The sequence below is a fragment of the Camelus ferus genome, chromosome 1, assembly GCF_009834535.1.
Source record: "Camelus ferus isolate YT-003-E chromosome 1, BCGSAC_Cfer_1.0, whole genome shotgun sequence".
Taxonomy (NCBI): Eukaryota; Metazoa; Chordata; class Mammalia; order Artiodactyla; family Camelidae; genus Camelus; species Camelus ferus.
This window is the reverse complement of record NC_045696.1, coordinates 80,398,562-80,415,312: the sequence shown is the minus strand read 5'-3', so window position 1 is coordinate 80,415,312 and position 16,751 is coordinate 80,398,562. Positions and strand designations below refer to the sequence as shown.

The following is a 16,751-nucleotide window of genomic DNA, read 5'->3' as shown; positions in this document are numbered from 1 at the left end:
CGTTATTGGTGAAGAAATCTTTTGTCCTTTTGTTCCCAGAGCAGAGAGTCCGATTTGTCTTGGGGGTGGGTAAAAGCCGCTGAGAACAGTGGTTAGCAGCAAATCATGGGCTTCGGTAGGCCCCTCTCGTAGCCAATGGCCAACAGTGAGTGTGTTATTTGGACAAAGGCAAAGTTTAAACTGGCTTAGAATCTGAACTATTTTATTTTCCTTCCTGGCTTCCAGGGATAATCCAGGTCAGTGATTCCCCACCTTTTCAGAGTTTTAACACCCAACTGGTTATCATTGTTTAAGTCTTTGGAGCATATAACATCCATTTTAAAATAGGTTCTATATTTACACATATACATATGTAAATATATTTTAAGGAAAGAATTAAAGTCCATTTTATTTGGAAAATATAAGAAATCTTCTTTAAGTTAATCAGAGGGACCCCAGGATCTTACTAAACCTAAAGTTGGGAATCACTGATACACACTCTGCTTAAAACCTGGATGAAGTTCAGGTCTCAGGCAGACCAGCAACTTCAAGAAAAAGTGCTCTTATTAGGAGGAAAATATTTCACATTTTCTTTCTCCCTCTATTTAATTGTAGCTTGGAAACACAGTATTGTTCCATTTGGTTATGTGCAAACTTGAAAGTTCTGGATTCAGTTCAGTTTCTTGTCCTTAGAACAGATTTCCTGATCACAGTGTTCCAGCTGGGAGCGCAGGGACAGGGGGACCACACTCTGGCTGCCCACCTACCCTTGAGGCCACCAAGACACAGAGAGCTCAGGGTCCTCTATCGTTACCTTGTTAGTCAGCGCCGGAGCCTGGGGCAATGCAAACACCAGGGTCTGTGTCCCCACCCTCAAGGAATCAGGGACTCGGTGGTGGGGCAGGACGTCACTGAGAGATTTGTGAGCATCATAAATGTACTTCTTAACCTAGAAATGGATTCTCAAGCTGAAACTTTGATTTTTGTTCATTATCTACAACTTTAAATGTATCCCTATCCTGTCTCCCAAACTGAGCCGACAAAAGCCTAAAATTACAGTTTAGTAGAACATAGAGCACTCACCTGAAATCAGGGGTCAGGACTCCACGATTATATGACTCAGAAGAAAGAAGGAGAAGGAAGGAAAGATGAGAGCAAGGCATTGCTTTATTAATTAATGTTTACTGAGGCCCAATGATGTTTTACTATTAACAGTAACAAAGCAACAGCTACCGTTCGCGGAGCGCTTCCTATGAGACCGGGCAGTTGAGGAAGTGATTTATACAAATTCTCCCATTTCCTTATCACACCCATCCATTCTTGGAATAAGAAATTAAACACTGATGTTAAGTGTGACAAACAGCCGAGCTGGGCCTCCTTGTAGCTCTGGTGACCCGGCTGCCTTCTGCGGGCGGCAGGTCGTCACAGTCTGTGGGCTCTGGCTCTCTCCTGGGGGAGCCAGGCCCGGATGCCTTTGTACTTGGGAGACATGGCGTTAGTGCTGAGAGGGACCCTGCTGTAGCACCCCCTTCTGGCAGGCCTGACCCTCAGCACTCTTTTCTCCAGTTCTTTACTCCCTTTCCCATTGTCCAAAGCCTGTTTTCTCAGTGAAGCAGATCTCACTGTGCTTTTAAGAGGAAAACAAATGATGAAATTTCTTTTTACTAACAGGCAAAGGGCTGACTGCCCCTGGTAATCTCTCTAGGAGATCCCATTTTTTCCTCATTAAAAAAAAAAAATGGGGAATCATAATGCCACAGAAGGCTTTCTAATGTTAAGCACTTAAAAAAATAAAACCTGTAGGGGAGAAGTTACAAAGAATCTGAACTCTGGACTCTGAACCTAGCTGGGTCAGCTTTACTCCATCAGACCCCAGGCACTGCAGGCAGTGACGCAGTTTCTCTGCTGTCTTTTTTCTCTCTCTATTCTTGAAATTAAAATGCCTCTTAAAAGTTTTATCCCCAGAGGAAGTAGGGCACCACATGGGTCTCAAGGTAGAGGTGCTGGGGAAGGCAGGCTTGGCTGTTTGTGGGGTATGACTTATTAACAGTGGAGGCTCTCTCTACTAGTTGAGTTGTATTAAAATTAGTTTCTGATAATGTTTGGCCAAAGAAATGCAGGAGTTATGCCCCTGCGGGGAGAGCACAGGACTAGCATGGACACTGTATTTGAACCAAGTGCATGGCTCAGAACTTTTGTCTGTGAACAGCTTCCACTAATCTCATTTTATTTTATTTTTTAGGCACCAATTGACAACGGTTCAAAAATCACCAACTACCTTTTAGAATGGGATGAGGTAATCACATTTTCACATTCATCCATGTAAAACCCCTCTCAAAAATGAAATTGCTGAACAAATGCCATTTTATTCTTTTTTTAAGATGTGCTAAACACGTGGAAAAAAGAACGTAAGTAGAGAAAAATTTAAAAACCAAAAGTTACTAACTGTGGGAAAAGAAAATGGACTGAAGTAGTCTAGTGAATTGTGCATTAAAATATGTTTACATGGCTTTTTGCAAGAAATGCTCCTGAAAGCAGTGACAGGGTCTTATCTATTTTGGAGTCCCTAGTATCTGGCCAGGCATTAATGAGTATTAAGAAATGACTGCTTTGTTATCTGGACTGCCCAGGGCCAGCCTGTGTAGATGGTTTTGATAACATAAACCACACTGTGGCTTGGGAAGCCTAATTTGTTCCTTCTTTTTGAGTGCCACGTGTAAACTCTGTTGTCGCACTGTTGAGTACTGTTTGTGGGAGATGGAGCAGCACCTGGAGGTCTCACCTACCTGTCAGACCATCCTGGAATGGGTGCCCCCTTTGCTGTGTCTGTCTCCAGAGGCGGTGGGTGGTTACCCATGGTGAATTCCTCCTATCCTGAAGGCCGCTCTCTGCTGATTGGTAACCCAGTGCTTTTCTGGCCTTGACAACACTGCACAGAATCTTAGGCAGGAAGCAATGGATGCAGAAATCCGCTTCTAAAAAGCAACCATACTATTTGTTCTTGTAAATCTTATCTCTGTTCATTCATTTACCTTTGTTTCTTTCTGTCATTCTGTGAATGAGCAAAGGGACAAAGGATTTTAAGAATAGGAAATGTGGAATTTGGGAAGCAACGTAAGTTAACTAGTCTTTGTGACTTAAATTTAGGGGCATTAAAACATTCAGAACACAAACAGGCAACAAGTGACTTACCAAGTGTGGAAAAATATATTTTAAACCAAATGTAAAATGAAAATGGGTGAAACTCTTATGATGAAATTTTGATATGAATAAGGGGCCCTTCATCACTTTTTGCAGAAGCGTATTTTCCCATCTGGGTTACATCTGAACAGCAGGAGTTCCAAGTTACCAAAAACAATGATCTATTGTTCTTGGGATCCTTGTGAATAGTTCCTGTGTACAGATTGGTGAAATCTCAGACTTAACCAGTATATTTTACAGATTAGGTGGATTTCATTTTAAGGTGGCTTGATTGGAAAGCAAAGCCACCCCCTGTGGTCCTTGAGGTTGAGGTTTTATATCCAGATAGTTTACCAGTAAAGAGGAGGCTTTTCTCCTTACACATTTCTTCTCACAGCACTGTGTGTGTGTGTGCGTGTGTGTGTGTGTGCATGTGTGTGCGTGTGCGTTTTTCCATCCTGTGTTTTTTGCTGCTTCTCTGCCCTGGACTGTGGCCTCATAAGTTAAGTAAGGTCAGAGAAGTTGAGTGCTCGAATGGGAAACCTCCAAGGAAAACCCAGGTGCTGCAGGAAATGGTACTGGTGACTCAGTTGTTGGCCTCCTTCCCTTTGAATTTGAATTGAAAGTGTCCTGGCATGATGCTGGGAGGAAATATGCTGCAGCCTCAGATGAAATGGAGAAGCTATGTCTGATGACCATTTATAATCAATAGGACCCACGATGGCCTAGTGACCACAAATGTGAAGTTGTTTATTTTGGGCCTTCTCCTGCCTTTCTCCTCCTTGCTCTCCCTCCATCTAGCCTTGTCCTCACTTCTGTCTTCCCCTTTCCTCTTTATATTCCCTCCTACCTTCTAATTCCTGCTGGTGTCCGCTCTGGTGAGCCTTCCCGGAGATTGCAGGTTAATTGACTCTCACCTGCTGTAGGCCTTTTGCCAACACAGGAATTCTTTTATATTCTGTGGCTTAGTATTCTTCAAAGAAGAGAATAAAGAAATCCTGCAGGAAGTGTGAGCACACGAGGCTCTGGCTGTCCCTCTGAAACCTTCTGCTGGTGGTTTCTGGAGCCAGGTGCTCCTGGTACCAGGTCTGTTTGCAGCCTGGGCCCTCGTGGAGTACGGTGGGGCAGGAGAGTGAGAGGGGTTTGGCTGGAGTCACCTCCCCCGAAACCTATGGTCTCTCTGGCATCCAGAGTGTTGTAGAAACAAGCTTAAAAGGCAGGAGGAGAGTAGGGTTCACAAAAGTGCACATCGCTGCTTGGGAGGGAAACAGGTGCTACTCAGTCTCGAAGAAGCTCGTGTTTAGGAATCGCACCCTGCACCGTTTCTGCCCTGGCACCCGGTCGAAGAAACACGGCTTGGGGTGCGGTGGCCCCATCCACGTACATGCCACCACTAATGTCTGGGTGTCCCTGTACTTTTATTATAGTATAGCAGTACTGGCTAGAGTTCCCAGAACACTTCATTCTTTTGCTCAATTCTTAGTCACCATTCCGATAACACAATTAGTGTAAAATTCTGAAGGTGTTAGTAAGGTAAGAGCACAGGGCATCAAGTCCTTCTGTCCAGTCTCTAGAAAAAGACTTTCGTGAATGAAAGAGCAGCAGCAGAGAGGCCGGTGAGTGCCCACCTTCACTGCTGCCCCAACGGGGAATGCTGGGCTGAGCTGACCGTGGGAAAAGCCGCCTTAATCAATAGCTGACCGCTTGCTGGTCTCTGACAGGGAACAGAAGGCAGAAGTGTGAAGCACAGGGGGAGGCTGATACATCCTCTCTCCTAGGTTCATTGTCATTCGTTCACGTCACTGTTGTCAGAGTTCACTTGGAAATTGCTCACTGATAGTTCTGCAGAAGTGTTAGATGCCTACTTTTCTCCATTAATAATTGCGCCTGGCCAATCCCTTAATGTTTCAGTCAGCTTAGGAAGTAACTGTGACTGTGAGATGGTCACAAGCCTAAAAATGGAACACACAGGTGTCCCTGGCTTTTCAGCTCTGGCCGTCAGTTTCAGTTTTCCCCTGAAATAGATCAGTTTTCATAACTTGGAAAGGTGTGTCCTTTCCTGGCCACATCCCCTTGTTGTGGTGACTTGGTTGAGTTGCAGTGCTTAGAACTTTGGGGCCTGAAGACTGGCCCTGCATTTTTGTAGATCTTTAGCCACCATGTCCTTCGGGAGACCCCACGTCAGAAAAGCAGAAGGTCATTTTTAAGGCAGTTTCCTGCTTGACTACTGGATGAGTCGTTACTACATTTTAATTTCTTTCTGATCACAACGTATCCCACCGCATGTGTACATCCTAATTTACAAGTCGTGGTCATTCTGAAGCCTGGCAGAAGGCAGATCCAAAGCCTCCTGAGGGCTTCTTTCTTCTGCTGGATTTGAGTATGACACCTGGTGCTGACTTTAAAAAAAAATTTTTTTTATGAATTAAGGTTTAGTTTAATACAGAATTATGAATAGGAGAAAAGTTTCTTTGCTTTTTAACAGTCAAACAATGCTTAGAGGCTCGATTTCTCAAGATGGTGCATCTTTGCCACAGTGGAAAACCTTGGGGTGGGGTGGGGTCCGGAAGGCAGAGGTAGTGCTTACAGTTCACTGCCCCGGGGCCACCACTGAGCTCGTCCGTCTGGCCTGCTCTTTCCCCTCCTTGGGCACCTTCCCAACTGAATTGGCCCCTCTGCTGCTTCTCGGATTGATGACACAGAGGTATCTAGGAGAGGTGGGAGTTCTTCTCTAAAAGCAGCTGAGCAGGGGAGGATTGGGGGTGTAGAAGTTTCCAGGGTAGGAAGGGGCTTTTATGGAAAAAGGATTAAGAACCTTTGAATTGACACATAAATGCCTGCCCAGTCTCTTTAAGGGATGGTGATCTGGCCTTTTCCTTGAAAATTTGAGTAAAAGGGCAAACTTCATAGTCAAAAAGAAACTTTATTTTCTATTTTAGGAAAGAAAAGTTCTGTGAAGGAAGTATTTATGGAAACTTGCTATGAGTTCTACCCTTAGATACTGTTTTAACCTGTGCCGTACAGAAATGCTAACCGGTGCTACTGGAGCTAGTTATGCAGAGCAAGTTCCGTGCCCCTGAGATCTCGCGGTGAAAGTGTGGCGTGGATTCATGCGGATTTGTTCAGTGACGTGGTGTTCACCTCAAGAGACCTAGCTTAATAGTCTCTGCTTTGTCTCTGCCTAATCAAACAAATTATTTAACCCTCAAGTCTCAGCTTCTCCACTTGCAAAATCATACCTGTTACCTGACAGGTAGGTTAAGATTGAATGAGATAACTTGGGCAGCAACAGATTCTGTGTAATGATTATTTCCAGTCACCCAAGCCCATGTTAAGATCTGGAGTAGGAAAAGTCAACAGTTACAGAAGGATTGTATGAAAGGAATATGGCATTTTTTGGTCAGGAACTTAAACAGAGGTCCTGAGGTTAATGGCTCTGGTTTGAACTAAACAAAAACGGACATCAGTACTATATATAGATGTTAATTCGCCATTAGCATAGCTTCCAGACATGACATGTAGGGAATATACGAAAGAACCAGAAAAATAGCTTTGTGAGAATGTGATTAGTGGAGTTCCCAAGACTCTTCCTCACATGTGACTCAGCTAGCCCAAAAGGGAATTTCACATCTGGCTTTCCTGGTGACTAATGAGTGAACACAGCTGTAAAACACAGTAGACTGAGAATACGATAAATACTGCAGAAATCGAGGGACGTACACTTTGAAATAGAACAGAAAAGGCCAGCGGCAGGTAGAGCCCATACACCCCCAGGGGACCGTCACCAGGCAGGCCTGGCTCAGCAGCCCCGCTGCAGGACCCTGGAGCAGATACGGGCCCCAGACGGTCACTGTGTGGACGTGCAGTTCAGGAGCAGCCAAGCTAGCCCCATAGGAGGGGCCTGGTACCTGGTTTATTAGTCTGATTCCTGTTTAACTTAGGTGTTGGCTAGTTAGTATTGATCATCTTTCAGAAGGCTTCTAAGCATGCGTGCATTTGCACAGGGCTCTTCTGGTTAGACAGCAGCCCTTCTGGGAGGGGATGGAGCGTCAGCCAGCAGAGTGACAGTGGGTTCCCCAGAACGGACGCGGAGAGCCTCCCTGTGGGTTCTAGTTGCCGCTGTCTCTGAGGAGCCCTGCTGCCTGAACTTGCATGGCATGTTGGTCCAGTGGGGAAAGCTGGGAAGGCCTGTTTCCATTCCCCAGCCCACCACCAATGCCTGGCTGGATGTTAGGAGAAATTGCCATTTGCCCGGGCCCTCTGAGCTCTTTTGCTCATTCTTGGGAAATGTCCTTGTGGAGAGTGGGGTCCCAGGTTCGTTTTTCACTTGTCCATCAGAAGCAGTCCTTTACATAAATGCCAAATCAGTGACCTGGCAGAATGACAGTGTTTTGCCACATCACAGATCTCTGCTGCCATGTCCAAGGGCGGGTTTCTGAGAGCCAGGGGAATAGCTTTCTCCACTATAGCTCCTTTCAAAGGAGGCAAAGAAGGATTTAATACTCAGGTCCACAGGCATCAAAGCCCAAGCAGAGTTAAAAAGAGCCCTTTCTTTTAGGGACCCCAGCCCCAGGCACCTGCACACCTGAAGCAGATTCTCTCTGTGCTTTTTTTTTTTTTTTTTTTTTTTTAAACCATTTGTCACGTATGTACAGGATGGGGTTATTACATGCTTGGGCAGCAGACTTTGTGGGGCACTTCCAGCTGAGGCTAAATTACAAATAGCCATGTTGGTCCTTGGCACCTGATTTATCAACTCATGTGTCATGCTTGTTGGTTGCCAGCCACAGGATGGCTGCCTTGGACGTTGGCTCTTGGTTCACTTATAAATTGTATAGACAGCCTGTTCTCAAATCGCTCCCTTGCTCCTCCTCTCCTTTCCCTTCACTCGGACAGTCTCAGCACATTAATCTTTTCAGAGCACCCAACATCAGGTGAACCTCCTCTGCATTTGGAGGGCTGTATAGGAACATTCTGTTTGTTTGTTTTAAACCAGAGGACCTGGTGATCATCCTTGGCTATTTGAGGTAGCCAAGCCTCTCCCACAAACATAGAAAACTAGTGTGCCAGGGGATAAAATGCGTGCAGTATTTATTTAGTAACATGCAGCCGCAAACTACTCCATTGCCTTTTCTTACCTTTGAAAGTCCCTGTGTGCCAGAGTGGTCAGTAAAATGAAAGAGGCATCACTGAGGGGAAAGTGAGGTTTGGCCCAAGGAACTTTTGAATCCACCCACATGTGGAGTGCCTCCACCTCCCTGTTATGAACCCCTTCTTATATATGGTTATGCTGAACACATACATGCTCTTTTATTTCTCAGGCCAAGATTTATCTTTGATGTTGCCTAGGGTCGGCCAGTGCTGGAACAACTTCTAAATATAGATGTACTAGCAGACTAAATCTTTGAGCCTGGCAGTAGTTCAGTTGGCCAGCGCAACCTTAGTTTTTATTTGATTTATCGTTGATGTTTCTGACAGGTTGAACTATGCTGTTACAGAGAGTGCCCAGCCCAGAATCACTCAGCCCATGTCTGGATCCAGCTGACCTGGGCCATGAGCACATGACAACTGATAACCAAATGCATGTTACTTGTTTAGCAGGCAGTTATCAAACCGGGTAAGAGCAGCTAGGGAAGCCCACAGGCACCGGCAGTGCAAGAACCTGTAAGAGAAATAGGTCAGTGGGAAGAGGCCATAGATGAAGAACACATCAGGAAGAGTGCAAGTCACATGATCAAGGGGGGCTAGTTCACCATGGATTCTAGCTTCCCTGTGTTGGCCATTCTCATGTTCTTGTGCCAAGAAGAGGATCAGGAAGGATCATTTCCAATCTGTTAATTTGAAGGCAATTGACAATAGCTGTCAACTTCATCTGTTAGTGCCAGTGTTGGAAATACCAGCTTCCAAGACGGTTAGTGCCAGGATGACTGAAAGTGTTAGCCAGAGCAACCACATTCCCCCACACTCTGTAGAATTACTCGTGGCAGGAAAACACTGTGGCCTGAATTAGCTGGAATATGTATGAGCTGTATGTACAGAATTGGCCATGGGTGTGTTGTTTCTTAACAGGACACCGACCCATTTTGAGGACTCGTCTTCCCAAGCGCTGAGGACAGCTTTATGGGGAAACTAAGTTAATAAAAAAGGAAAACTGACTTGAAAAAAACATTTTTGGTTTTCAGTTACATAGTTTTACAAATTAATAATTACTTTAAAACACGTCTTTAAAATTAGTTGCATTTTATAAAATAAGTCAAATATTTTTCATATACCTAGATACCAGTTTTAATAGGCAGGTCCATCTGTAAATTGACTTCTCCGCTGGAACGTACATGTGTTTGTAAACAGAGAGGTGGAAGACTGATTATATGTGGAGGTCCTTGGAAAGGTTATTTAATTTGCTCACTCCTGAGGCTTTGGGCTACGCCATGCCTAAACCATCCCCCCCAAAGACTTGCGTATCTGTGTTTAAAGATCTCCCCACGGTTCCCTACAACTTCTGGGATAACATTATTAAAAACCTCAGTTCAGTCTAAAATGTCACTCCGTAAGATGAAGTAACTACATTGCCATTGATTAACAATTTTGGTTGATCTTTATCATCTAGGAATCTTGTTACACCTTTAGCTTCTAGAAATCATTTTTAAAATCTATTCAGAGAGGCCTTACTTTGTTGGATGGCTTTGAGGGAGAAATCATGTGCTAAGTGCATGTAGAAAATAGAACTTTGTATTCAGGCATATGTTAAACTCTGGTTTTGTGTTCTAGCATGCTCCCTTACCTCCTGGCTATTAATAGTGCAGGAGGAATTTATAAAAGTTTACTGAAAAACTCCATATTTTAAACATATATGGACATCAGAATAGATGAGTGTAATATTACATAACAGATTACCTCAAAACTTACACCTTGGTTTTAACATAGTCACTTTGTTTTCTCATGGATTCTGGGTTGGGAATTTGAACAGGGCACCAGAGGACCAGCTAGTCTGTGTTCCACAGTTTCTGGGACTTCAGCCGGGAGGGCTTATTGGGTGGAACCTTCTGGCAGGGTCTTCACTCACAAGTCCAGTGGGACCTTGTGCATCTCAGGCTCCCTGACAGCATGGTGACTTCAGGGGAGTCAGAATGGCAAGAATGAGTTTTCCCAGGAAAAGACAGAAACTTCCTCACCTTTTCAGATCTCGCCTTGGAAGTCACAGAGCTTCATTTCCCCTCCATCCAGCAGTTACAGGAGAGTCTCCAGCCCACCCACATTCAAGGGAAAGGGCCATAGGCTCTTCACTGGATGGGGAAGTCAAGGAATGTGTGGACATGTTTAAAATCGTAACCATGTGACAGAAGGTTCTTTTGACTCTCTTAGTCCATTAATCTTTCTCCCCTTAATCTTTGTGTAGCACATACAGTGTTTTAGGTCCTATGCCCTAAGATGATTAGATACAAGGTCAGGGACTTTGAAAGTACAGCATAACTCTTTTCCTGCCCCTGCTCTCCTCTGAGTGTTCTGGGAAGAGGGGAAGGAAGACAGACGTGCACCCAGAGATGCAGTGGTAGGCTGGGACTCAGATCTGTGGCCAGCGCTGTTCCACTAGCCAGCAGGGCGTGACTCAGTGGTGCTCGAACACAGCTCTTCTCAGTAAACAGATGGAGCAGATCACTGCTTCTCCCTTAGCTATAAGGAGAGGGAACCCATGAGAAAAACAGTATTCCTGCCAATTAATGTCTCTGTCTCAGTAGTCACACTTGAGAAGCAAGATCATGTATCCTGTTCTTTGGGTGACTCACCGGAAGTTAGCAGTGTTCCCTTTCCTTTGCCTTTTTTTTTTTTTTTTTTTTTTGAGGGAATAATTAATATAGTTATACTCTTACTTAATAGCTAATTTTAATTTCTTAAACTATACATCAGAAAGAAAAATATTCAAGTAGGTAGTAAAAAGGCAAAAGATAAAATGAGAAAATAGAGAATATATTCCTTAAAGTATTTTAAACCTTTTATTTAAAATTTATCCCCAAATTTCATTTGAAAGAGTGGAAAAAAATGTTTGATAAGGCGTTTTCCCCCTTAGGGGGAAAATATCTTTGTCCCTGAAGTTTATATTAACACATCTTGAAAAATGTTTCCAAGGATGAGTCACTGTCTGCTGTGTAGCCACATGAGTTATATTTCACACACTCCCCAGGCTGCCTGCTCTCCCCGCTGCCTTTCTGACATTGGGCGCTCCTACAGTCTGGCAGAAAGTTGGCACTCTTCAGAATTTAGCAAGGAACTTTGTAGGGCCTTAAAAGAACATCTGGACTCTGATTACTATTAGGACTTGTAACCAAACGTGTGACCCTTCTACAAGAGAGTGAGGATGAGGAGGGAGCAGGGGCAGATGCAGGTGGAGTGTGTACTGAGTGTTATGAGGCTGGCTGGGACTTTGCCCCGAAGATGGTGCTACCCTTTAGTGTGTGTATCTAGAAGTGAAAAGAGGCACTTGTTTACCAAGGATCAGATTAATGAGACATCCAGACCAGGCCCAGTGAACTCTGTGTTATATAAATATATATAAATAAAAATAGTAATATAAAGATATAAATAGAGTTGCAGTGTCATCAGAGAGCTGGCTGCCTGAGACAGGCTGGGGGGAATGGACATTGAGCCGATCCATTGGGGTCTAGAATGTAGCTAATGTGCAGTGTGTCCTCGTTCAGTGGTAAGACAGGTGATTGAGGCAGGGCAGGGAGCTCGGGACTGGGGAAGGACTGATGTGAAATACGCCACGTGATTCAGCTGCAGGGAAATCGAGTGCGTTTCTGGGGAGCACTTTTAACCAGAAGTGGAGGAGAAGTGCCCTGGGCGGGAGACAGTTCCATTTGTCTGATGGCCCAGGGTGTTGCATGGATGCTCTCAGGCTATGGCTGGGTGTAGGATGACAGCAGATTAGCCAGAACCGTGGATTCATTTGAGTGAGAAAAGGAAAAGAGCCAAAAAAGGAACCAGTGCTGGTTTCTAATGCCTCACCCTACACCACAGTGAGCACCTTGAGGTCTGGCATCGCACGGTTGGTTTGTGCTCCCAAGATTTCTTCATGTTCTAGTGAAGATTAACTTTGTCCTTGAATGAACTTAGTGTGTGCAGTAAGAAAAAAGGATTTGGGTCTGCCTGAGGTTATGAAGTGGAAACAAGTCAGGGAACCCTGAGAATCTGCCTTTTTTTTTTTTTTTTTTTTTTTTGGCTTGTGGACACTGGCAGTGGAATGTCCAGAGCATCACTGGGGGTTCTATGGCTTCACGACCAATGAGGTCAGGAGCCCAGTGGCTAGGTCTGCTCCAGAATGGTCAAGGATGTGGGCTTCCCGCCGCCTCTCACCTCTTTAACTGGGGGCAGTTTTCCTTCCTTACCCGGGAGAGCGGGAGCTCAGCTTAGGGAGGTGCTGAGCCTGATCACTCCTAGGCCCCATGTCCCTGCCCTCCCAAGGTGCAGAATGAGGGAGCTCCTGGGCGTCCATACTGCAGATCTTCCCTGGTAGACCAGCCAGCTCCACTGCCCTTTGAGCCCCTACTCTTACGTTCTTCTGTGTGACAGCCACCAGTGGCCTAGCAGCAGTAGCTGACCAGGACAAGGCCTGGGCCATGGGTGTCCCTGCTGCCTATGTTCGAGCAGATTATTGATGACAGCAGGCCTACAAAGTGTCAAGAGATGACCCATTTCCATTAGGACCACATTTTAGTAGCAAACTTTTCATGAAGCTGATTTTAAATTATTAAAAAGTAAGTTGCCTTTCCAAGCAAAGCTAGTAAGTCTCAGTAATCCTGTGTACTTTAAATTAGATTTTATTAGGAGAGGGAATAACATGCCATAGATTATAATATCTCAAAATCATTTGGTGCCACGCTATGTATCAAATATGGAAGTTGTGATTTACCATTTGTAAAACTTGACTGACAGGAGTGGTTTGGACAGATTTAATTTCTGATAAACAATGATAAACATTCACGGTATCACTCCTGTCAGCTTCTCTGAATCTTTTAATCTTCCAAAGCATTATCTTTTTTTCTTTTTTAAACTCTATCCATTTCTGTCAACAAGAAGAACTGGATAATATTTTATTTATAAATGCTATTTGCAACCCGGGATCCCACTTGGTTTACAAACAGATTCTTCACATCGCCCATGCCTTTGATCATGTACTTACTCTAATGCCTAAGCCTAAAGCCATGCGAGAGCCAGGCAGGGTGACACGTGAGCCCCCCAGTGCTGGAACCCATGGCGTTCTCCAGCCGCACTTGCCGATCTCTCCACAGTAGATTACTTCTGCACTGCAGTGACTTTTGTGAATATTAATTTTCTTTCTTCCTAGATACCCCTTTTATATTAAACTCCATGTCAAACACAGAAATTTTCTTTTATTCAAAATCTTCTCATGTCTGAAATAATTTGTTAACCTACTTTCCCTTTTTTTTCTTTTTATACTCAGTGACTTCTAAAAATTCCAATAAACTTTACTTTTTAAACTCTATGAAATATTTGTACAATCTTACCCCTTCAGACTCTACTGATTCTATTTCTAAAACTTGATTCTAAAGGTCCAATAACTCTGGGTCTTTCTCTGTGTTCTTGAGGTCCACACACATAGTAGTATATCTTGGAAGGTATTAAGATTGAAAATTTGGCATGATTTATCTAAACAAGTTATTTATTTAGCAATTGTTCTTGATCCTGAAGTAAAAAAAAAAATTTTAAGTGTTGGCAATACAGCAAAACATCTTGAAGATCACAGAATGCCCTTCTCCCAAATCTTTCGTGATCCCCCCCTGGTGCTGTGGCCTCTTAAAATAAAAGTCTTAATTCCTATCCTTGATGCCTTCCCATTCTTTTTTTCTCATTTAAACCACAGTCTGGTTTTCACCAAATTAAAGCAAATCAACCTAGTAAGGAACAGTCTGACTTTTATCTTTGGCTGAAGTTCTAAGCACCAGAAATGGGCAAATGAGACCAAACAAAGAAATAGGAAAAATGAGGCATTGAAGGAGAGCCAACATTGGGTTTGGAATGGATGAGGCTTCTGTGGCGACAGGATGTGCCTTTCTTACACTGTTTACTCTGAGCTCAGAAATAGAGGAGGAAAGAAGGTAGATCACGCTACTGCCTGAAATGGATACAGAATATACCAGGGCGTGCAGTGCACAGAGTGTAATCAGACTCTGGATGTAATTATGCAAATGTATGCAGAAACGGTTTTTCTATGAATAAATTGTCTGCAGCAACCTTAACACTCAAGGTTAAAGTAAGCGTAAGGGCGTGATTTGCCAGCCACTGAGTGACTTTGCTCAAGTAGCAGCTGAAAACCATGCTTTACTGCTCACCTTCCCACCTCCCTGCCCCCAGTTTTCCATTGTTGCACCTGAATGTACTTTGAACTCTTGATAACATGAACTTTGGATCTTAGACTGACAGGACTTCCACTCCCTTCCTTGGGAGGGAGAATCGGGAAGAGTCACTTGGAAAATGAATGTGGCATGGTGTTTTTAATCTGTTCGGCCTAGTGATACTTCAGACTAGTTGTGTGTTTATTTTTAATTAATCTTCACCTGGGATGTTTTTAGTAGTAAGCATTTGGAGACCTGCTTAAAGGAAGGAAATGCTTAAATTTGCTTAGGAGAAAAATGTACTTTCTTTGTTTTTTATGTAATAAATTGAGAACTTCAAACATATTCCTAAAAGTCCTGGGCCCAGCTGTCTGATTAGAATGCTAATAAGTAAGATTGATTCAGTGTTAGCATGTGGTTTTCTTTTGCATGAACACAGATAAAATACTGTGGATTATGGGCATGAAATAGTCTAGAAAACTGCTGATACGAGTATTCCATGCCTCTGAGCAAGGCAGAGGGCAATTAAGTTTTTTTTTCCCCCTAAGATCTATTAAGAGAACCCACTGGAGTGTTTTCTTTTTACTCCAAGGGATTTAAAGCATCATGTAAGGCTAGGAATGCATTAAAGATATATTTCCAGCCTCATAAGAAACTTAAGAATGGCTGTAATACATATAGATGAATTCAGCTGATGTTTCTAGTGCTTATCATTCAGTTCAGCTCTGCAAGCCTTGATTGAACTCCCAGATCGTCCAAAGCACTGCTGTGAGGAGACCAGATGTGGACAAGATGAGTCAAAGGCATGTGCCCGATATTCTGGGATGAGTAAACAAGCAGCTCACCAGCCGGAATGGACATGTGTGGCGCTGGGGGCCACGGCCAGGCAGGAGAGGAGAGAGAAGACCAGGGGGGACTTTCTGTGGCTTGTGGAGCTGCGCAGACTGGTCCTCAGGTGCTGGGCCATCTGGGGCAGGCCGTGCTGGTCAAAAGCTAGTGACTCTGTGAGGCTGCAGACTTACTCTTACGGGTCAGGATGGGCAGTTTGATCAAATGAGGAAGATCTGAGAAACTGTGATCCCTAACGAGGATTGCCTTGTGACTGAAAGGGCCTTTTTTATTCTGCTAAGCAAAGGCCGCTTTAGAGACGCCACGAGTAGTTATTACCCTTCTCAGTTAGAGAATTTTCTGTAGTGCCTTTACGTTAAGGATGACATTTCATCGTAGACCACTTTCCTTCTCTTGGTTTTGTTCATCCAAACTAGGAAATTAAATAGTTACTCAAAATGCTCCTTCATGTTCTCATTATTTTTAAAATGTATGAGCTTTGTTTCACTGTTTTCTTTTAGGGGAAAAGAAACAGTGGCTTCAGACAGTGCTTCTTTGGGAGCCAAAAGCACTGCAAGTTGACAAAGCTTTGTCCGGCAATGGGGTACACATTCAGGCTGGCTGCTCGGAATGACATTGGCACCAGGTAAGGCGCTTCCTTGTCCTCATGCCTTTAAGTGTCTGTGTGGCGTTCCTGAGTCTTCCTCTCACGTGGCTGAAAGGCCGGGGATGCCTCCTGCCTCCTTGCTGAACCAGTTGGAGATTTTCCAAAAGGGAATCCTAATCAGAGGCTAGAAGGCCCGTGGCCTCTTTGCGGTGTTGCAGGCTGTAATGCAAAGACCCACTAGGGGCCTCTGAGACTCAAGAGGAAGGTAACTATGGATTTTGAAAGGAATCCTCTGGGGGCTTTATTTTTTCAGATCATGTGCCATTTTCTTTCATCACTTTAGCAAGCTACTCATTGAGTTGCCTTTTTCAATTATGTGTGAGTGTTTCCTGATACAAAGAAAGAGGTGCTGGGCCATCCATTGTTGTCAGCCCCCAGCAGATACTCACAGGACTGGAGGATCAAATCTGGACCATGCGGGCACACGGCTTGCCTCCAAGCTGCTAGAGAAAAGCGAGAACAAGTTTATGGTGAAGCATCAATGGATTAAAGATGCTTTGAAAAGACCGTATTTCAGTGGCACTTCCTGGGTAACTCTTGATTAAGGGAAAAACCTTTTTCTTTCATCACTGCTTGTTGAAAATCTTCTTAGAGGTTCGGCACATCATTGGTCTCAACCTTTTTTTCCAGCCTAAGAAACTTCTAAACATCACAGGGCTTTCAGCTCTCCTTTCCTACCCATGATAACCGTTGTATTTTTAGAGTCCTCTAGTTGAAAAGTTACAATGATAAAGGCTTCTCCAGTT

The 16,751-nt window shown here is 44.0% G+C and overlaps 1 protein-coding gene across 4 annotated transcripts in view; it reads left to right on the top strand.

Annotated features, from left to right (window-relative positions):
- Window positions 1-16,751, top strand: part of FNDC3B (fibronectin type III domain containing 3B) — a 295,396-nt gene that overhangs the window by 222,032 nt on the left and 56,613 nt on the right. For all 4 annotated transcript variants that reach the window (XM_032484331.1, XM_032484312.1, XM_032484336.1 and 1 more), the window contains 2 exons: window positions 2,222-2,275; window positions 15,860-15,984. In XM_032484331.1, the coding sequence (XP_032340222.1) occupies window positions 2,222-2,275; window positions 15,860-15,984 (179 nt within the window). The remainder of the gene's footprint in view (window positions 1-2,221; window positions 2,276-15,859; window positions 15,985-16,751) is intronic.